The sequence below is a fragment of the Gallinula chloropus genome (assembly GCF_964237585.1).
Source record: "Gallinula chloropus genome assembly, chromosome: 3".
Taxonomy (NCBI): Eukaryota; Metazoa; Chordata; class Aves; order Gruiformes; family Rallidae; genus Gallinula; species Gallinula chloropus.
This window is the reverse complement of record NC_140087.1, coordinates 52,974,981-52,993,864: the sequence shown is the minus strand read 5'-3', so window position 1 is coordinate 52,993,864 and position 18,884 is coordinate 52,974,981. Positions and strand designations below refer to the sequence as shown.

Sequence of the window (18,884 nt, the reverse complement as noted above, 5' to 3'; positions counted from 1 at the left end):
AATAGAAAAAATATTTGTCTTCTTACTTGGTCATGGATTGATCAAATAACTTCAAGAACTGAGCCAGTGAAGTTTGATACATATTATTGACCATGCTCATTTCTGTAATAAGAAAATAAAGAATGCTCCCACGTGTAGCAGCAGGTCGATATTCCTCCTGAGCAGTGTTAATCTTCACTTCAGTTTCTGCTGCCACAGACAACTTTTCAGCTACTTCAGCTGCTGTTTGCTTAGTTGTTTGCAGAACACCAATCAAGGATTCATCATCTACTAGTGAGCCTAAAAAGTCAAATATTGGATGTTTAGGACATTTTTATAACAATTTTTTCACTTCATAAAAGTAAAAATTGAAAGGCCAAACTACAGGAATTGTTTATAACAAATAGAAGCAATTCACTGAATTGCAGAAAGCTTTTAAAATGGAGACTAAACAGGATATGTAACAATAAAAAGTGTTTTTATATTTAACATGCTCAATAAACACATTCAACCTGTGTCAACATGAATGTATATATACCAACAGCTTCGCAGAATGTACTACAGAAGTCAGCTTTCTTATGCACATCACATATAGATTCATACACGGTACTTGAATTATTTTGAAGTCCGTTGATTGGTATGCTCAAAGTCAAAAAGAGTTAGGGTCTGAAAGGCAGTGATCACGCAAGAGCATTCATGCATCTCAAACACTTACTGATGGACTCGCTTTTCCATCAAAGAGATAGTACCTGAACACGTACAGGCTCCTAATATATTGCAAAACACTTTCAACACCATTTAGCACATTATATTCTGCGTTTTTAATGGTTTAAGGATTTGTACATGGCCAGACACCTTATCTCATTTTAAGGGCAGAAAACTCTGAAGAAATTGATTTGTTTCACAAAACTTATTCAGAATACTTAGTGTCTAGTGTTTATATATAGTGGCACGCTGCATTACTGAATCCCTTGACCATACTTCAAATTTCTACAATTAGACATCTTCTTCTTTTATCTTGGGTGGATAAATCAATTTCTGTATGTAAAGGTTCTAATGTGAATGAGTTTAAGCTGCTTCTTTTACACTTTGATACCGCACCTCTGGTTGCACTTAGCTTGTACAGAAGATTGTCTTCCAGTTCTTTCATCTTCCTCTTATTAAAGGTTACCTCTTCCATGAGTTTAACACGTTCTGCCTCTAGTTCCTATTATTAAAACCCAAGAAAATTATATACTTTATAGATCGTAACTATGAGTCATTCTTAAAATTCAGTTACTGATTTTTCAAGTATCTAAAACATTTTATAACATTTTTTAAAGCAGTGTTTATTCAGTATCTTCTGAAGTATTTTATCAATGCCAAATGCTTGTGCTGAGTTGTTTGTGTCATACTGACAGCCATACATAGAAGATCTTCCATATGTATTTTTATTATCTGGAAATTTCTGTATAGAATCTGAATATAACTTTATAGAATGGCTGATGTCTTTTATCCATTTGAACATTCCTTTTTCTTTACAATACTAAAGACTGTTAAATATGAAAACCAGCATCACTATGGTTTGTATTGTTAGTTCACCTGTTTTTCTGTAAGAATTACTCTTCTTAGTAACTGATTCTCAAGTCCTTTCATTGTAACAGTAAAATCAATAATTGATGTTTTTGCATTAATTTCAGGTGTGAAAGCAGGATTGGGTAGCTTTGTAGTAATATACAGTCTGAATGAACTCATAACATCTACTTCCTTATCACCAACTTTCACCTGTGGAGTGAATTAGAACAGTATTAAACAGAGGAAAATTAGTTTTGACTCAATATTATTGACAAGAAAAAAAATTACATTATTTGACATGTCAAAGGGAGGCTATTTCTTTCACAATTAATATCTGTCATGAAAAAACAATCAATGACAAAAGGTAGCAGTTAGGGTACATTATAGAAGTAGTATTCCCCTCCAGGTAAATAAAGGGATTTTCTCTACTGTGGGTTCTAACTGATGGCTTCAGAACCATTTGGTTTAGGTTTTGTGCTTCTAATTACACCTCAGATGAAGACAGTAGAAACTACTGACCTTTGCAGAAATCATTGTTCTCTTGTGTTCAGGAAAGAAAAAAAAAGTATTTAATCTAACTATGGGACATAAATTATTGGAAATGAATTGTATTTTTAAGACTAAGCAGATCTTAAAGAACCATTCTAAAGGGAGTTTAAATTTATTCAGAGTTTTCCACACAAATTTAAAGAAGTTAAGATATTCAATATCAGCAATCTAACTTGAAAGCTGCATGTGGACAAGGAAATCTGATCACTCTATATGACCCTTCAAGGCCACTTCAAATACCTGGCTTAAGGAGGAATAGGAGAAAATGACTACCTTAAGCATATTTGCTCTGACATTCCAAATAAAACTGCTCCACAAAAATAACAACCATTTTATTGTCATTATAATCTAAAATCTGGTCTACCATCTCTCTTCTATCCCAACCAGGTAATTAAGATTACTTGAGAAAAATACACATGGAAATACACAGCATATGCAATCCTTTCATTTCAGGATGATTGAAGTGAGGTTGTTTTTAAAATTTGGGAGCAATTTCTTTATCTAATGAGTCAAAAAAGACTCATTATTTTTCAAAGTTTAGAGTATAGTTAATATTGGTGATAAAGCTTCATGCTTTTGGGCTTGTTCCAACAGAAAACAGTTTTTCAGATTAAAGATTCTGCAGTTGCTACAATCATATTTGAAGAAAGAGATCTTTTCAATTCTATTAGTACTGTTAAAGGGTGTAAAATGAATTTGCCTGAAAATCAATAGAGAGTATTGTAAACATTCAACAGGATACACATAACTGGTTCTAGTTTGGAATCTTCAGTAGTTAATCTCAAATTTTGAAGTAATGAATTTAGTGTTCACCTGAGGGTGTGCCTGCTATATTTTATTAGTTCTGTTTGACTCCTGACACTACCCTATTGAATAGAGAATTCATGTAATTCAGCAGAGGTTTGGAATAAAAAACTAAAATATCATTTGGCAATGCTAATTACTTATTCCAGGTATTATGGTTGATTACTAACCGTAAAAGAAGTTCCAGATTTAATGAAATTCTTTTCTAATATATTATCAAGGACTGGATCCAATTCTTCACCTATATCTTCAATAACAAGTGATCGCCCCAGTGAAAGGCTATCTTCTAAGTGTGTACGAAAATGCTTGTCATTCAAACTTGTTACCTACAAAAGTAAATTATATATTGATATCAGAACAAAAAGATTGCCTCAAAAACATCATAGATCTAAGTCGGAAATTATCTAATTTTTTTTGTTAATTGCATTTTAAAGAACAATAAACTTTGACTGTGCAGCAATTTATGCAGGATTAGTTGTGCATGCCATGAAAAGTACCATGAAAAAAATGAAGTAAAAGATTGTCTGTAATGGAATTCTCAGAACTTCACTATGAGTTATAATGTACCTGGCAATGTCGTGCAGCTTACTGGGAATTGAAGATGTTAAATATATTTTGAAGTCAGAAACAACTAGCATAATTGTCTAATCTGAGGACTAGATTTTCTAACTTTAGCTTTGAAGGGCTGAGAAATTCTTTTTGGAAACCTGAATTCAGTTTAACAGAAGAATTGCTGTTGCCATACCATGAAATCAGATGCCTGAAATAGCATTAAATGAGATTTGTAATATATTAAATCATTAAAAGACACGAATAATAAATAAAACGCTAATTTCATATTGCTTCCTAGACTTTGAATTTCAGAAAGTCCCCATATTATTCTCAAGATTTTCTCTACAGGTATGAAATAGGGCCAATTCTACTGAAAAACAGCTTTGCAGAAAAGGACTTCGGGGTCTTGGTGGACAAGAAGTTGAGCATGAGCTCAACTACAATCTGCCTTTCCAGCAAAGGTCATTAGTGTTTGGGTTGCATTAGGACAAAGATTACCAGCAGTTTGAGGAAGGCAATCATTCCACTCTGTTCAGTAGTGGAGGCACATATCTATATACTTCTAGACTCTGAAGTTAGTCCAGCAAAGGACCACTAAGATTATGAAGGGATTGAAGCACTTGACATATGAAGAAAGCTAGGACTGTTTAGCCTCAAGAAGGCTCACAAGGATATTTACCTGTATAAATACCTGCAAATGAAGAAAGTGAGACAGATTCCTTTTAGTGGCACACAGTAACGGGACAAAATGCAATGGGGACAAATTGAAATATAGGTAATTACATTTAAACATAAGAAAAAACTCTAACACAGATTGACCAGAGAAGTCTCCATCTCCTTGTAGGTATTCAAAACCCAAGTGGACAAAGTCCTGGGCAACCTGTTTTAGTAGATCCCGCTCTGAACAGGTAGACTGGAATAAATGATTCTTCCAACCTCAACTTTTCTGTGGTTCTGATGGTTTGCTTTGTTACCAATAAAATGATAAGCACAAACTTCACGTTCACTTTACTCAAAGACTTAAAATCTTCAAAATCTAGAGATCTGAAACCCCCCCAACATGTATTGAGATTCAGGAGGACATGGGAGATATTGCTTATGATGCAGGTTACTTTTCCCATGCTATTTAATTTGTGAAAAATTCATTTGTGATGCAAACTACAGGTGACACATGAACATCTCTGTATATTATTTCAGGAGACATTTAAGACTATTGGCTTAAGTTATAAAATAGCTATTAAAACTGCAGTAACACTAGAATAGACAGATTCTAGTCTAGGGTTTCATTTAAACTGGTTGCCCTCAATTTACTTTGATATCAGTAACTTCATGTATGAATTCCATCTTGGGTTCCAAATTCTGGTCTACATAAGGTAAGCAGTTTGCAGGCATTTCAAAGCTGTAACTTGTCCTGCATTTGCCTGTAATCAGTTGCCCAGTTTATTGCCATTAACTTTCATGCTATACTCTTTTGCTATACTTTTCACCATCTTGTTCTCTGCATAAGGAATATACTCACTGATTTCAAACACAAAGCTTCCTCCTTCTCTTTCGTATTTCTTGCTTGGTTTTATACCATATTTACTTACTATATTTTTCAAGTCCTTGAATGGGATTTGCAGCACTTGTAAAGTTCCCTCCTGATACATCTACACCATAAATCTCCATACAAGTTAGTTACTGCAGATATGTGTGTATGAGGTACACTGACTGAAATGCAGACACATCCTTAAGTGATATTTGAAGGAATATAATACAGCACATTAATCCTTTAAAAAAATGTTCACCTGTAATTCATTATCCTGTTCTTTCTTTTTAATCCATGATTTTCCTTGAGTTTGTGGGTCTATCAAAAGGGGGTATCTAGTTGCCTTAGTGACAATGATACCATTCTGAATTGAGAAATCATCTCCAGGCAGTCCTTGAAGATTCCACTCACTTATCTGCATAATAATATAAAAAGATGGGAATAAAATACCACTGAAATTATCCTGCAATTATGATTGTTCTAAAAAACAGTGGAGACATCAAGCCAAAAGGGTAGCATATCTGAACCTGCTGAAAAGTGATTTTTTTTTTTTTTACTTTATAGAATGATTTAAAAAATCTATTTTAAATGTGTAAGAATGTCAAAAGTTAACATGACAGTCAAATTAAACATGGGGATCATGAGAAAACCAGGCTGAGAGTTTTCAGGGTTTAGTATTTACTGGAGGAAACATGAAGATTCTGACACTGTCTCCTGGCTTCTCATACATTCACACTGAATGAAAAAACTTTATAGATTCTTTTCAAAATTTTATCTTTGATATAAAAATTATTTTGGAAATTGGTCTCAGGTAATATTGACAGATCTAAAAGTTAAAAACAAACCCCACAGTTTTAGTAGGTATATGTTCTACAGCTGTTGTGATACTTGAAAGTGCACTATCTAGCTAGCAATTGTCTAATTATTTAATATGTCCTTTGTTTATAATATAGATGTTGCTTAGGTATCTAAAAACTGCTCACTACTCAGATGTTTAACAGCAATTACCAAGAACAGTTGGCCACCACAGAACTACACTGCAAAGCAACATCAGGGATTATCGTTCTGTTCTAAGCAAACATAATGCTGGCTAACATGAATATGTTCACTGAAATTAAAATGAAACCCACGAGAAACCAAACACTTACTGTTGGTGGATCTACCAACATAGCGATCAGGTTCAAGTTTTCAGAAAAGGGGATTTTATGGGCTCTTATCTCTGCTTCCCATAAATCTTTAAGCAAAAGTTTCCTGAAGCTTTGGTTAAAAGGTCCACAATATGAAAGAAAACCTGTGCAGAGCAGTACATCTCCCACAAGTCTAGAAAAGGAACAAAATCATGATTAAGAGGTGATGTACAATTTGATTTAGACAACCAGCTTTTGAAATACAGCCTTTCTGTTCTGATGAAAATTCAAGGAATTAATCCTTATTCTTTAAGAAAAAGTAGTTTCATTGTGTTTCCAAATTATTTTTGTGGTGAAACTTAAAGAGTAGTATTGCATGAAAATATTATTTTCACTCTTATGAAGTAATAAAACATTGATGACAACTACTCTTTCTTTCATAACTGAAGCAAGAAATCACTTTATTTCTTTAAAAAGTGTCTGGAATACAATATTTATCAAAATATACAAACTTAATTATCTTGGAATGAGCAGACCTCACCAGAAATGCCTAATTTCTCCATAGGGAATTTATGGAAGTAGATGCATTCCACAGAAGTTGAGCCTGAAAGTTTAGGCTCTTTAGCTTAAGCAACCACTTTGACATATTTCCTGTTTCCTACACAAGTAGAATCTCAAGCTCCTAGGATATTCAACATTTTGTCATTTGGACAGCAAAACAGCCTCCTTTTTAAAATTCAAGTATGTCAAGATGAATATCAAGAGATTCATCTTTTCCTATCCACTATTAGCCAGGAATCCTTCCATTTTCCTTCTCAATGTCAGCCTTAGACATCCCTGTCTCCTGCCTATTGGAAATATTTGAATGAGGTGCAGTGTTAGTTGGTCAGGTGAGTCAGCTGTAATCCAAGCACATAACTGCATTAGAAATAATCACTTTGGAAATAAATTCCAAAATTGAAGGTATTGTTCTGCACTCAAACACAAGCACTCAGTATTCAGTTATCATGGTAGAACAATTCAAGTTTCAGGATAATACATTTAATTCTGTAACGATATTAAGATTTCCAGGAGCAAAATTAATTACAACTATTAAAGCTATTAAATTGCTTACTTGCTCCACAGTTTGAACATGTATTTTGTGGTCTATTTTTTTTTCCTCTGATGAATTAGATACCTTTTAATCTGTGATTTAAATTCTTTGCTTTGCTGGGTCCACCTAACTTTTTCTCCACTCAGTCCATCTATAAGCAGGGAGGCTGCTTGCATCTTTCTTCTGCACGTTTCTGCATCATTCAGTAAGTCCTAAAATTGAAAAACATGCTCTTATTAATCTAATAATATATTACAAAAATCTAAAGAGTTCTTTTATATATTTTATCCTCTCATATTTCTTATATTTATTTAAAACTAATTCTTGAGAACTCTAAGTCCATCTATTATCCAATATGTTCTTATACACAGAATGAAGGAAATTAGAGACAACATAGATTTAAAACTCTTATCTTTATACCTGAACCTCATCCATGTCCTTCCAGATAGCAGGCCCTATGTGCGTATTTGTATCAATTCCTGATTACATAATGATACTGTATACAAGCATTTTTTGTAATACTCAAATACTTTTATCTCACCGTTTTCTCTTTCATTGCTGCATCAAACTTTGCCTGCACTTTATCCAGCTCAGCCTGCTTTTCATCTAAAGCCTTCTGAGCCTTTGCTAATTCTGCATTAGCTACTGCCAGGTGGCCTTCTTGTTTTGCCAAGTTAGCCTACAAAGAGAAATACTAAGACAATAATCATACAAGATTTGAATATATTGTGATGAATTATTTTAAGCTTGCTTAATTGATAATCATGAGATAAGACAGAAACATAACTCAAATTAATATTTATATAAATTTTAAAAATATTTAATGTGAAAATTATGTCACACATTGTGCAGATATGATTATTTTTTTCTTAAATAATGATGTGGTAGTCCAAGTTCCAACTATATATTGCCAACTTTCTTTCTTTAAAAAAAAAGAAAATTTAAAGAAGCTGGTTAAGAAAGGCTCCTGATCTTTATGTAGTGATTAGCCTAAAGGATCAATCACTCAATCTTCTTGCTTGATAATATGCTTGATTTTTTCTTTTTTAATTGTACATTTTGTAGTCATCAACAATCACAAAAACAGGACATTCGTCCTTTAAGAGCTAACAATGTAGCTTTTACCCACTCCAAAACTACGGTTCTAAACCAGTGAATCTTTCTATTGCTCCTAAGCTGGTATTTACACTGAACACAGAAATTGCTATTTATTTTTTCATCCACCTGCATTAATGGTGATTTTGTAAATAACACTTCTACCATAGGAAAAAAAGTCAAAAAGATCTGGTATCACCAGTCAGATGCTTCTCCCCCTCCCCCCACCTTTTTTTTTTGGTGTCTGTAGGTGTATACTGTGCTACATATTGGGATTAAATACTTGTTTTAGAGTCCAAAAAAGCAACTATTGCTGCATTTGAGTTTCTATGTGGTCTTTACCTCTGATAATTTTTTTTTTATTGAAATCTTCACAAAAATCATAAGGACCACCCACAGTAAAGTAAAAATTATTCTCAAAAATGTTTTACCCAGTTTGGTTACCATTAGTGCAATATAAATCCTTTACTGATGTGAGCTTTGAATCTCTTCAGAATGCTAATTGGGCAAGATATAAGTCCTGCACTCCAAGTTAATGTATAAGCAAAGAATCATAGAATAGTCTGGTTTGGAAGGGACCCCAAGGATCATAGAGCTCCAAACCCCTGCCACAGGCAGGGACACCGACCTCCAGGCCTGGAGCTACACAAGGCTGCCCAGGGCCCCATCCAACCTGGCCTTGAACACCTCCAGGGATGGGGCATCCACCACCTCTCTGAGCAGCCTGTTCCAGCACCTCACCACTCTCTCTGTAAAAAACTTCCTTCCTTTAGCTTTAATCCATTCCCCCTTGTCCTGCCATTGTCTACCCTTTTAAAAAGTTGATTCCCCTCCTGTTTGTATGATCTCTTCAGGTACTGGAAGGCTACAATGAGGTCCCCCCGCAGCCTTCTCTTCTCTAGGCTGAACAAGCCCAGCATCCTCAGCCTCTCTTAGTAGGGCAGGTGCTCCAACCCTCTGATCATCTTCATTGCCCTCCTCTGAACCCTCTCCAACAGTTCTACATCTTTATTGTATTGGGGGCCCCAGACCTGGACACAGTAATCCAGACTGGGCCTAAGAAGGTAAAATAGTTGCAAACCTGTCTTTCGGACCCTAAATTTAGATAATTTCTCTTTGAAAACAATTACAGAGTAAGTATAAGTTAATAAAAACAAAGACTGAAGACAGCTTTCACTGCACACAGTAAACCAGAGCACACTAAACAATCTAGGCCAAGTTTTTGTTCTGTATTCTATCTAGAGTCAAGAGAAGGATCTGGGGGGGGGGGCGGGATTCTGCTCTTATACTACTTTCGCCCCTGCTGTCTACAGGTAATTATTTCTTAAATAACTTATCTAAATATATGAAGTAAATGAAATTAAATTGCCTGGAAAGCAAACACAAAGCAAGAAATGATGTATTACCTTAAGAGGTAAGACTTCTCTGTTAACACCATAGAATATTGCCATGGCTTGTGTCCAAGAGAGGAGTCCTGCCACATTACCGCACACCTTTTTACCATGCTCCAATGTATAGTCTTCCATATCAAAGTAAGGCTGAAGTAATTCCACTGTCTCTTCATTGATTGAATCCTTAGGAAACTGCTGTAGACTCTGCAAGAATGGGCCACTCATAAGCTGCAAAATACAACACAGGATATTTAAAAGTTACTTACACATTTTACATTTAAAATCTTGTTCATAGGTGAATATCTTAAAGAATATTTCTAAAATTATTCTTCAAAAAGAGATAATTCATACAGTCAAAATTCTAAGTGTATTATTCAGTTGTAACTCCTCCCTAATGCCTTCAATTACTCTTAAGTTTTAAGCAGTTAAACTCCAGTAACTTGGCTTGAAAGTTATTAATGTATTTTCCATCTTCCCTATTCCTGCACTGCCATTTAAAAAGTATTTAGGGAGAAACATTTCATAAAAACACGACCCTAAGAAAACTCAAACTAAATCAAAATAAACCCTCAGAGATTACACTCTTTATCTTTTCTCCTTGCAGAGCCAATCTATGGCAGAGACAAGGGAGGGCACTTTTCCCCTACTCATTCATCTTTCCCTTCTCCTCCAGGCCAGTTACAATAGCTATTGAGATTTTTTAATATCCATCCATATGAAAAGTTCAAACCAGCATGCTCCTATTCATAGACCTCCTGAATGTGTTTCAGGTCTTGTTTGGAGTTAAGAAACTGCCCTGAGACTGGATAGTCACGGGTGGCACCACATGTTGGAAAATAAGGACAGGTATATAAAGACCTTCTCACCTCCAATGGTTTGGAACTTCATTCCCAAACAACCACAGGACCCCGATTAAGTGATAGAATATTTGAAAGGAAAATGCTGTGACTATTCCAAGGAAGTACAACTTAACTGCACTGTGCTTGGCCATGGACATCTACCAAATAATTCTTGATATGATGCAGCATCCTTAGGGAGAAGAAAGGGAAAAGAAACCAAGAGGCACTGTGGCTACTTGAAACCCCGTGACAGGCACTGCGGTTACTCCAACACCTGTCACATGATGGGTATGATTTATTTATTTGCTGTTAGGACCTATGACAGGAATAGGACAAGGAAAATCTAGAGCTTCTACTGCAAGTCTCTAAGCAATTCACCCACTACTTGCTACCAAATAAGCTATTTATATACTATGTCTACATGAAAACCTTATTTTTGCATTTTTACAAAGTTCTGTCTTGTTTTGAGTAAACAGCACCATAAATTCTCTGATATGCAGATTGCTATTTCTGACACTTAAGAAACACTGAAAACTACTTACTTTTAATGATTCTCCCCATGATGGCTTGCAGCAAGGCTTTTCAGGATCCATGGTAACTGGATCTAGTGGTTTTTGGAATAGTAGCAGACAACAGTCCATGATCCTCATAATTAGGTGAGGAGGTTTGGCAAGTTTTCTAACAGTAGCAATATCCACTGGTTTGATGGTCTATTCAAGAAAAACATAACAGAATCCTGCATCAATAACATTATTATATTTTTCCATTCAATATCTCGATTTTAATGTTTGTCATACTTTGCCCTGTGGCAAGTTCATACTAAGAACATACAAAAAAAGTGAGTAACTAGGCTTATTTTAATGAATGTAATAATTTCATTAAACTTTAATAAATTTTAATGAATATGTATTAGACAACAATATTTTCCCAATGCTAAAGACATTCTTCAAAAATAAAATTTTAATACATGGAACAGTGGTATTAAATTTATTAGTCTAAGTGGCTGAAGAAAAGTATATTGTAACATTTCATAGGGCTTGATTAAAAGCAGTTTCCTTGGTAAAATATTATGTTGGATTTTTAAAGGTCAAGGGTCATCATTCTGAGATGGAATTGGTTGCTTTTGTTGGGTTCTAGTTCAATAACTAATACAGAAAGAATAAATTGTTGCAAACTTCAAAACTAACATATTAATTTGTGTCTATATAATTGTCCTGGTTTTGGTCAGGATGGAGTTAGCTTCATTTGTAGCAGTGGATGGAATGCTGTGTTTGAGAGTTAAAATGGAATCAGTGCTGATAACACCCTGATGTTTTTAGTTGCGGTCAGACAGTCAAGGACTTTCTCAGCTCTTCATATTTCTCTATTTAAGAGAAAGGAGGGGCGAAGCCAGGACAGGTGACCCAACTGACCGAAGAGAGTATTCCATGCCAATTACGTCCTGCCCAGGATATCGGGGGGCTGATGGGAAGAAGAACGGGGGCGGCTCCGGGACACGCAGTTCTTGGGGGATGGTCGGGCTCCGGGACGGCTCTGGGTGGCACGGCCTGAGTTGTGTGGGTTGGTGAGAAACTGCATCATGTATCAACAGTTTCATATTGGTTTTGCTCTAAAGTCCTGTTAGCATTGTTATATTTTATCTTTCTATTATCTTAGTAAACTATCCTTATCCCAACCCACGGGCCTTTTAGTTTCTTGGTTTTGGGGTTATTTGCCCCTTCCTTTTCCCTTCTCTTGCCTCTCACCCCCCACCCCTTCCCTCTTCCCCTGCTCTTTTCCTTTAAGGAGCAGGCAGCTGTGTGAATCTCGGCTCTCAGCCGGGGTAAAACCACGATAATAATACACACATAAAGCAAAATAAGAGCTCCATAGATATTCAGAGACATGATCACCAACTGTGAATAGCTGGTAACTTGGTCAAAACCAAGTGACAACTGCACGTAGGTGGCTCTAGCCTTCCTTTCACAAGTGGCTCAAATAGTACTAAACTATAAAGAATTTTACTCACATTCAGTGCAGCTTCTGCTTCTTCTAATGCTGGTTTAGCTGCCTCCAGTTTACGCTCTGCTTTCACTTTTTCTATATCAATTTCATCTACAATTTTTTGTGCTTTATCTTTCACACCCTGAACTTCATTTTTTACTTTAGATGCAGCTTTAGTGCTTTCTGTGACTTCTGCTAGTACCTGGAATTAATAATAAACACATAAAATATAAAATGCATAGATCAAAAAGGTGGAACAGATTATAAAGTTCTCAGACACAAAAGAAGACAGATATGTAAAGGGTATTTATACAGAAAAATACAAAGCTAATGCTAAATACGTATAGCATTAAATAATTATATTATAAAAATTCATACAAATTACAGAATCTTCACAATGTCATATAAGTATCTTGGCAAGGGTTGAATAGAAAAAGTGATCTATTTTTATAATGGATAGAAGACTTCTCAGTAACCTTTCATCCTATGATGTTTTTTATCCTGTTCGCACCTAGACTTTTTCAGTACAATAAATATTTCCATTTTTCACTATAATTTTACTACAGCTAATAAACCTAATGGAAAAATGCAAACTCATTGCAAACCAATGGTGAGCTTCTCTTACTCCTTTAATCTAAAAAGATTTAATTCGAATTAGCCTGTCCAGAGCCCTATGCAAATTCAAAGAATGAAATTATTAATTTGTTTTTAGTTCCTCAGTACACATTTTTTAAATTCTCTTCATCAGGTGTGACATACAGCTGGTGTTAGAATGCTTTTTCATGGGGATCAGCTATATAGCCAAGGAAGGGTAGTACTATGTATGCATTTACAAAAACATAATTAATGTTCTCAAATACTTATGAGAAAAAACATCGAAGATAAAATCCCCAAAACCCTCAATATTTATTTTTTGAAACCCAACTCAGGTTTCTATGCACCCTAGTACTAAGGGAAGAAAAAAATACATAGAATATGAACAATTAAAACCAGTTTCAATTAAAGTCAGGTTTTTTATTATTTGTCCATATGTCTTCTACTTCTGATGACTCATAAGTAGTGTCATATTAAATGAACTGTGTATGATTGCCAGAGACTAATTTCAAAATGTATATCAAATATAAATAGTAAACAACGTGAACTCTACCAGTGTATACGTCATAATTCGAGATGTGAGAAGTGTAATTTCATCTCTTTCTGTCAGAATTTTCTCTCTTGTAAGTTAAAAGACTTGAAGAATGCCGGCAGACACTTAGCCATCACTGGTCAAAAGCTTGCTCTCCAGTGTATTTAAATATGCACCATCATAGAATCATGGCATCTTTCAGAAACCAGAATGCCCATATTAATACTAAACATACATTTCCAGACAGCTGTTTTGGAAACTAGATTTCTACCAGGCCACCAGTCTCACAAACAGATGGACATCTTGTTAGCGAAAAAAAAAAAAAAAAAGAAAAAGCAGGAACTGAACTGTGATGAATGTTTTCCTAAGCAATTTTGGGATAGTGAAGTCCTCTTGTCATCTGTTAACTTCTTACCTGCAATTAAATGCATATATAACCCCTACTTTAATAGAAGTCAATCAGCCACATGGAAAAAAGTCCCATGAAACAAAAAAATGAAAGCTGATGCTTATAGAAATAAGAAAAGGGAGGAGAACTGCACTGAACATCTGTTGCAGTTTTGAAGTTTCTCACTTTCAGAAGCAAATGCCGAATCAACCTGTTACAGAGGAGTGAAATCTTATTTTAAGACCACAATGCATGTTTTTTTGCCTTGTACAATTTATGAGGTAATTCTGCAATAGCACTTTATCCCACTATATATCCTGGTGTTATCTACTGCCTTTTGCTATCCTGCACTTAAGTACTTACTTCATCTGCCTTAACAGATGCCAAAGCCAGTTCCTTCTCCTTAACAGCCAGCTCCTGAGAGAGTTTAGCAACAGATTCACTGGCCTCCATAAGTTTAGACAAACCTATTGAGTAAAAAGATGAAATTCAGAAAATGTTTTTTTCTTCCTAGATAGATAAACAATCTAGGTCTAGATACCAAATGCCTTTTACCTTGTCTTCTCATTTAAATTTCTGTAATGAAAAGAACGTGTTCGTAAGCAGTCATACTATTATGACTGTACTTACTATTCACTTTTCAGGGACAAAAATAATTTGACAAGGTTTAAAATTATTATAAACAAACTTGATATTTCAAAAGAGAAAACCATACATAGTTTTAGTTTGTAATAGCTGTAAACAGTACCTAAAAGTGTACAGTTGGAATATTCCCTGCAATAATGTATATCTTTATGCTCATTATATGGCCTTCTTAAAAAAGAAAAAAGGGAAGAGGGTTATGTTAAGGATATTTTGTGTCATAAAGTCACACGACAATCAGAAAATCAGACCGACACTGCCTTTGTATCATTGCATGAGGAAATAACATAAATATTAACATCCATAACCGCTTTCGGATAAAGAGTTCTTTCTAGGAAGAAATGGTCACCAAAAGTGGTTGCAGAGGTCACAGCAAGATTACGACCACCAGCCCCTGCATATTCAGTTTGCTCTGTCTTGTCTCTGGTGACCAGAGATACAGAAAAGTGTATAAACGTGTCTGTGCCCACCTGGCTCATGGCCAGTCCCATCACACCTCTTACATGTGCTGAAGCAACCATCCATAGAGGCTGGTCTCACAGCAACTGTTGCCCAGAAAGAGATGAGTTTGCTCCCTCTATAATTCTTCAGTCTTTCCCATTCATTCTTTTTTTCCATCATTTCTTGCTCATAAATTTGAGCACAGATTTTTGGCAATTTCTGAGCTCCACATTGCATGCTGAAGCCTCTCCTGCCTCTTCTCGCTTCTTCATTATGGAATCTAAAAATCTTACAGTTTCCCTGGAAAGATTTCTCTTATCTCCCTAACAGAGCACACAGCAGTTGTACATTTCATGTGTACTGTTTCCCTGTGATGTGTATCCACTTTTCTGTTACCACATCTCACACAGTCAAGTATTCTCTCCTAGCACATTTCTCTTTCTTCTGACACAGCTGCCCCCAACCAGGATTCTGCCATTCACAGGCTCTTTATTTTTCCCCACCAAAAGGCAAGTCTGAAACATTACAGCAAATCATTTAGTGCTTGTAGTCATAAATGAATGCCTGATTTAGGCATTAGGAACAGGAATAGTGTTTTCCAGAGAGATGTGCAGAACTCCATGTAAGAACCTTACTGCTCCCAGCTACAACTTATCTAAAGTTAAAAAGTCAGCATATACTTTGCACTTACGGAGAGAATCAAGTAATCTTTATGGCTGTTGCTATATTTTGTAACTTGTCTGAATGATGACTGCAGAAAAGCAGTGAATATAGAAAGTTATACTAATCTTTATAAAGATACAAAGCCATGGTACTCTTAGCACCTCAATCATGTAACTTTCACTTAGCAGATCTAACAACAAGCTGTTCGAATGGGTGACACAACTGCTTTACCAAAGCTAAGCTGAGCTCTTCTTGTAGAAACACAGTTCTACATAAAAAGAGATTATCTACCATGTTCTACCATGGATTCCCTAGATAGATTCTGAGAGAAGACACAAAATGTTAAGCATTCACGAATCATTGTAATTGTCATCAGATGGCATTTTTTTCTTCATCTGTCTTACAAGATTTTTCACCCAAAGTAACAAAGCAGGAAAGAGATTACTTCTATCTTTCCAAATACCTTGCTCATATAGATACTCAGTGTTGAGTCCCTGCTCAAGACACGGAGTTTTCTAAAAATCAGTATTGATCAACATATTTCTTACAATTTTTCAAGGCATCTTGAATCAGACCATACTTCATTACATAGAGGACAAACATTCAATAAGGAGATGAAAAGACTGACATTAACTCAGCTGAACATAAAATTTAAATCCCATATCAGGATAATCTCCTAATAAACTGAAACAACTTTCAAGGCTAATCTTTTTAACCTTCTAAATCCTTCTGACATTAAGTGATAAAAGACTAAGGATTAAAGGGTGGATGTATGATGTAGTAGCTAAATAATTCAAACCAAACTTTGCAAGAAAGTTCTTTAATATGCAGTGAACAGTGGAGCACATTTGGAGACAGGGATGACCAGTACTCATGTTGAATTACAATGCATCTTTCTGATGCAAGTGAAACTATTTATTGTATTTTCTAACTGGCATGAGTATTGACCTTAAACTAGCATATATGCTTTTATAAGCATCAAGGAAATAAAGATGCTGCATAGAAGATGTACATCTATACTGTCATTTTGCTTTGAAGATATGGTCATTTTGTTTTATCAGAAATTAGTGATATCATCATGTGAGAGACTAAGAAAATCAACATGTGACATTTTCTTGAGAGTGCTGAAGCTACTTAAGTTATTACTTTTAAATTATATTTCAAAAATAGATGAACTGGAGAAAGAATGCAAAAAAAAAAATCACACACACACCACCCCCACCCCCATCGAATTCTTCAAGGCTTTTAAGATTTTATCCTCATCTCAAGCAGGACTAATGGTAAATTCAAATTTGTAGAACTGGCAACAGATACATACAGGGAACTTATAATGTAAAGATATTGAGCATCACTTGTCTACAGTCCTCTCTAAATCAGGAAAGAGTCTGTGAATAGGATACATATCTACATGTTCTTATTCTTTTCTTCATGTAAGCGAGCTACATTGTTAGTCATTGTCAAAATGCTATGTTGTTTTACCTTTGTATATAAAAACCTTATCATGTAGAATTCTCTGTTCTGTTAGATTGACATACAGTACCTTTTCCCATAAAGGCTGAGTTTCCTGAACTCTGCAGTTGCCTTTGTAGATTCACAAAAGCACATCTAGATGTAAACTGTTGAAAACTGGAAATGTATTCTGAACCCACTAAGTACTAATCTAATGCCAAAAGTTACATAATTTCAAACAGATACCCAAAATTAGAAGAACATTTCAATCATACTTTTCTGTATTTCAGATCCTTGGTTATAAAATGATCACAAGTAACAGCTGCTTATTCTCAGCAGAAGTCTGAAATAAATCACCTGTGAAGTGCTGAGATTGTGTAGTGAAGATTTCCATAGACAAGTCCAGAAGTAAATTAATAACTGTGCTTAGAGATACCTCTCTCTCCACTAGTAAACCAGATCCTCTCGCTGGCCATTTTCAGGTTCTACTTTCTATTACAAATGCTAAATTGGAAATATTAAAGTTTAACATAGTGCTTAGATGAATGATTAAGCTGGCAGATTCTTTCAGGCACTTTTGTAAGAGATTCATTGTGGACTGATGATAGCTGAAGCACTTGGAAATGGTCCTCATATACCACTAGTTTTGAGTTGTGATCCAGCAGAACTGATTTAAGTCATCACTGACTAAGTAGTCCGATATTAAAAAAACAGTCATTTGAGACCACGCATAGAATGTATGTTTATTCCTATTTTGCTTACCGGTTTTCATACGTTCAGCTTGTTCATTAATACTCTCTAACTTTTCAGTATAAACTTCTTTATAGCCATTGATAAAGGAGAGATAGGATTTGGGTGTAACATAAGCTCTTCTTCGAAACCTGAAACATATTATTGGCAACATCAATTTAGCACATATTTCTTATATGTACAGCCATTTGATTACTTCCAATGAAACAAGGCTATAATAAAATGAGTCTTTAATTAATTAAAAATGAGATTTCTTGATAAAGCAAACCCTTATTTCCAATTACATTGTTCTTATCCACATAAGCAATGTTGAAGATTGTTAAAAAGTGGCAATGAAGATAATGATAGTACAACATAATGATGAATATTTTTCATGTTTTTTGCATATATAGATATAGCATATTTATTTTTCTATTAACCTTAAAAGAGACTTGTTTCTTAATGTAATACAATGAGTTCAAAACAACAATACAAAAATACAAAAGTAGCAATACTTTTGGATTAACTATTGCCTTTGTGTAAAATATTACCTTTGGAAATAATTCTCACAGCTTTCTGAAACTATGTCGTGAAAGAGACCCATGGTTTCTACTACTTCTGTTTTAACTGACGCAGAGCAGACCATATTAAACTCTGAAAGGAAATAACTGGCTACAGCTACAAGAGCTTCCTTGGGCCATCGACTAAACCAGTCCATGGTGCACCCTGATATGAGACCAGGAAATTTCAAAGAGCGTGCGCGGAACTTCTCACCAACCTAAAAAGAGGAACACTGTTAATTTACTTAATTAGGTCAATCAAAATTTTTAACTCATATAAACAACTAAACAGTAAATTTTTTCATGCTTTTTTTTTTTTTGCTTAGAACACAGTACACAGATTTTTTTTAAATATGGGTGTTTTACTAAAACTTAAATATTTAATATTTTAT

General features: G+C 34.9%; 1 protein-coding gene across 1 annotated transcript in view; it reads right to left on the bottom strand.

The window, feature by feature from the left end:
* The window catches only part of DNAH8 (dynein axonemal heavy chain 8), a gene marked incomplete at its 3' end in the record, with an annotated part of 121,592 nt that overhangs the window by 25,691 nt on the left and 77,017 nt on the right, over window positions 1–18,884 (bottom strand). The window contains exons 59-72 of the mRNA XM_084261088.1: window positions 18,484–18,710; window positions 17,966–18,084; window positions 14,372–14,475; window positions 12,520–12,696; window positions 11,054–11,221; window positions 9,688–9,900; window positions 7,728–7,865; window positions 7,271–7,398; window positions 6,115–6,286; window positions 5,226–5,381; window positions 3,057–3,212; window positions 1,561–1,743; window positions 1,081–1,186; window positions 27–279 (exon numbers count right to left, since the gene is read on the bottom strand). Coding sequence (XP_084117214.1) covers window positions 27–279; window positions 1,081–1,186; window positions 1,561–1,743; window positions 3,057–3,212; window positions 5,226–5,381; window positions 6,115–6,286; window positions 7,271–7,398; window positions 7,728–7,865; window positions 9,688–9,900; window positions 11,054–11,221; window positions 12,520–12,696; window positions 14,372–14,475; window positions 17,966–18,084; window positions 18,484–18,710 — 2,300 coding nt within the window. The remainder of the gene's footprint in view (window positions 1–26; window positions 280–1,080; window positions 1,187–1,560; window positions 1,744–3,056; window positions 3,213–5,225; window positions 5,382–6,114; window positions 6,287–7,270; window positions 7,399–7,727; window positions 7,866–9,687; window positions 9,901–11,053; window positions 11,222–12,519; window positions 12,697–14,371; window positions 14,476–17,965; window positions 18,085–18,483; window positions 18,711–18,884) is intronic.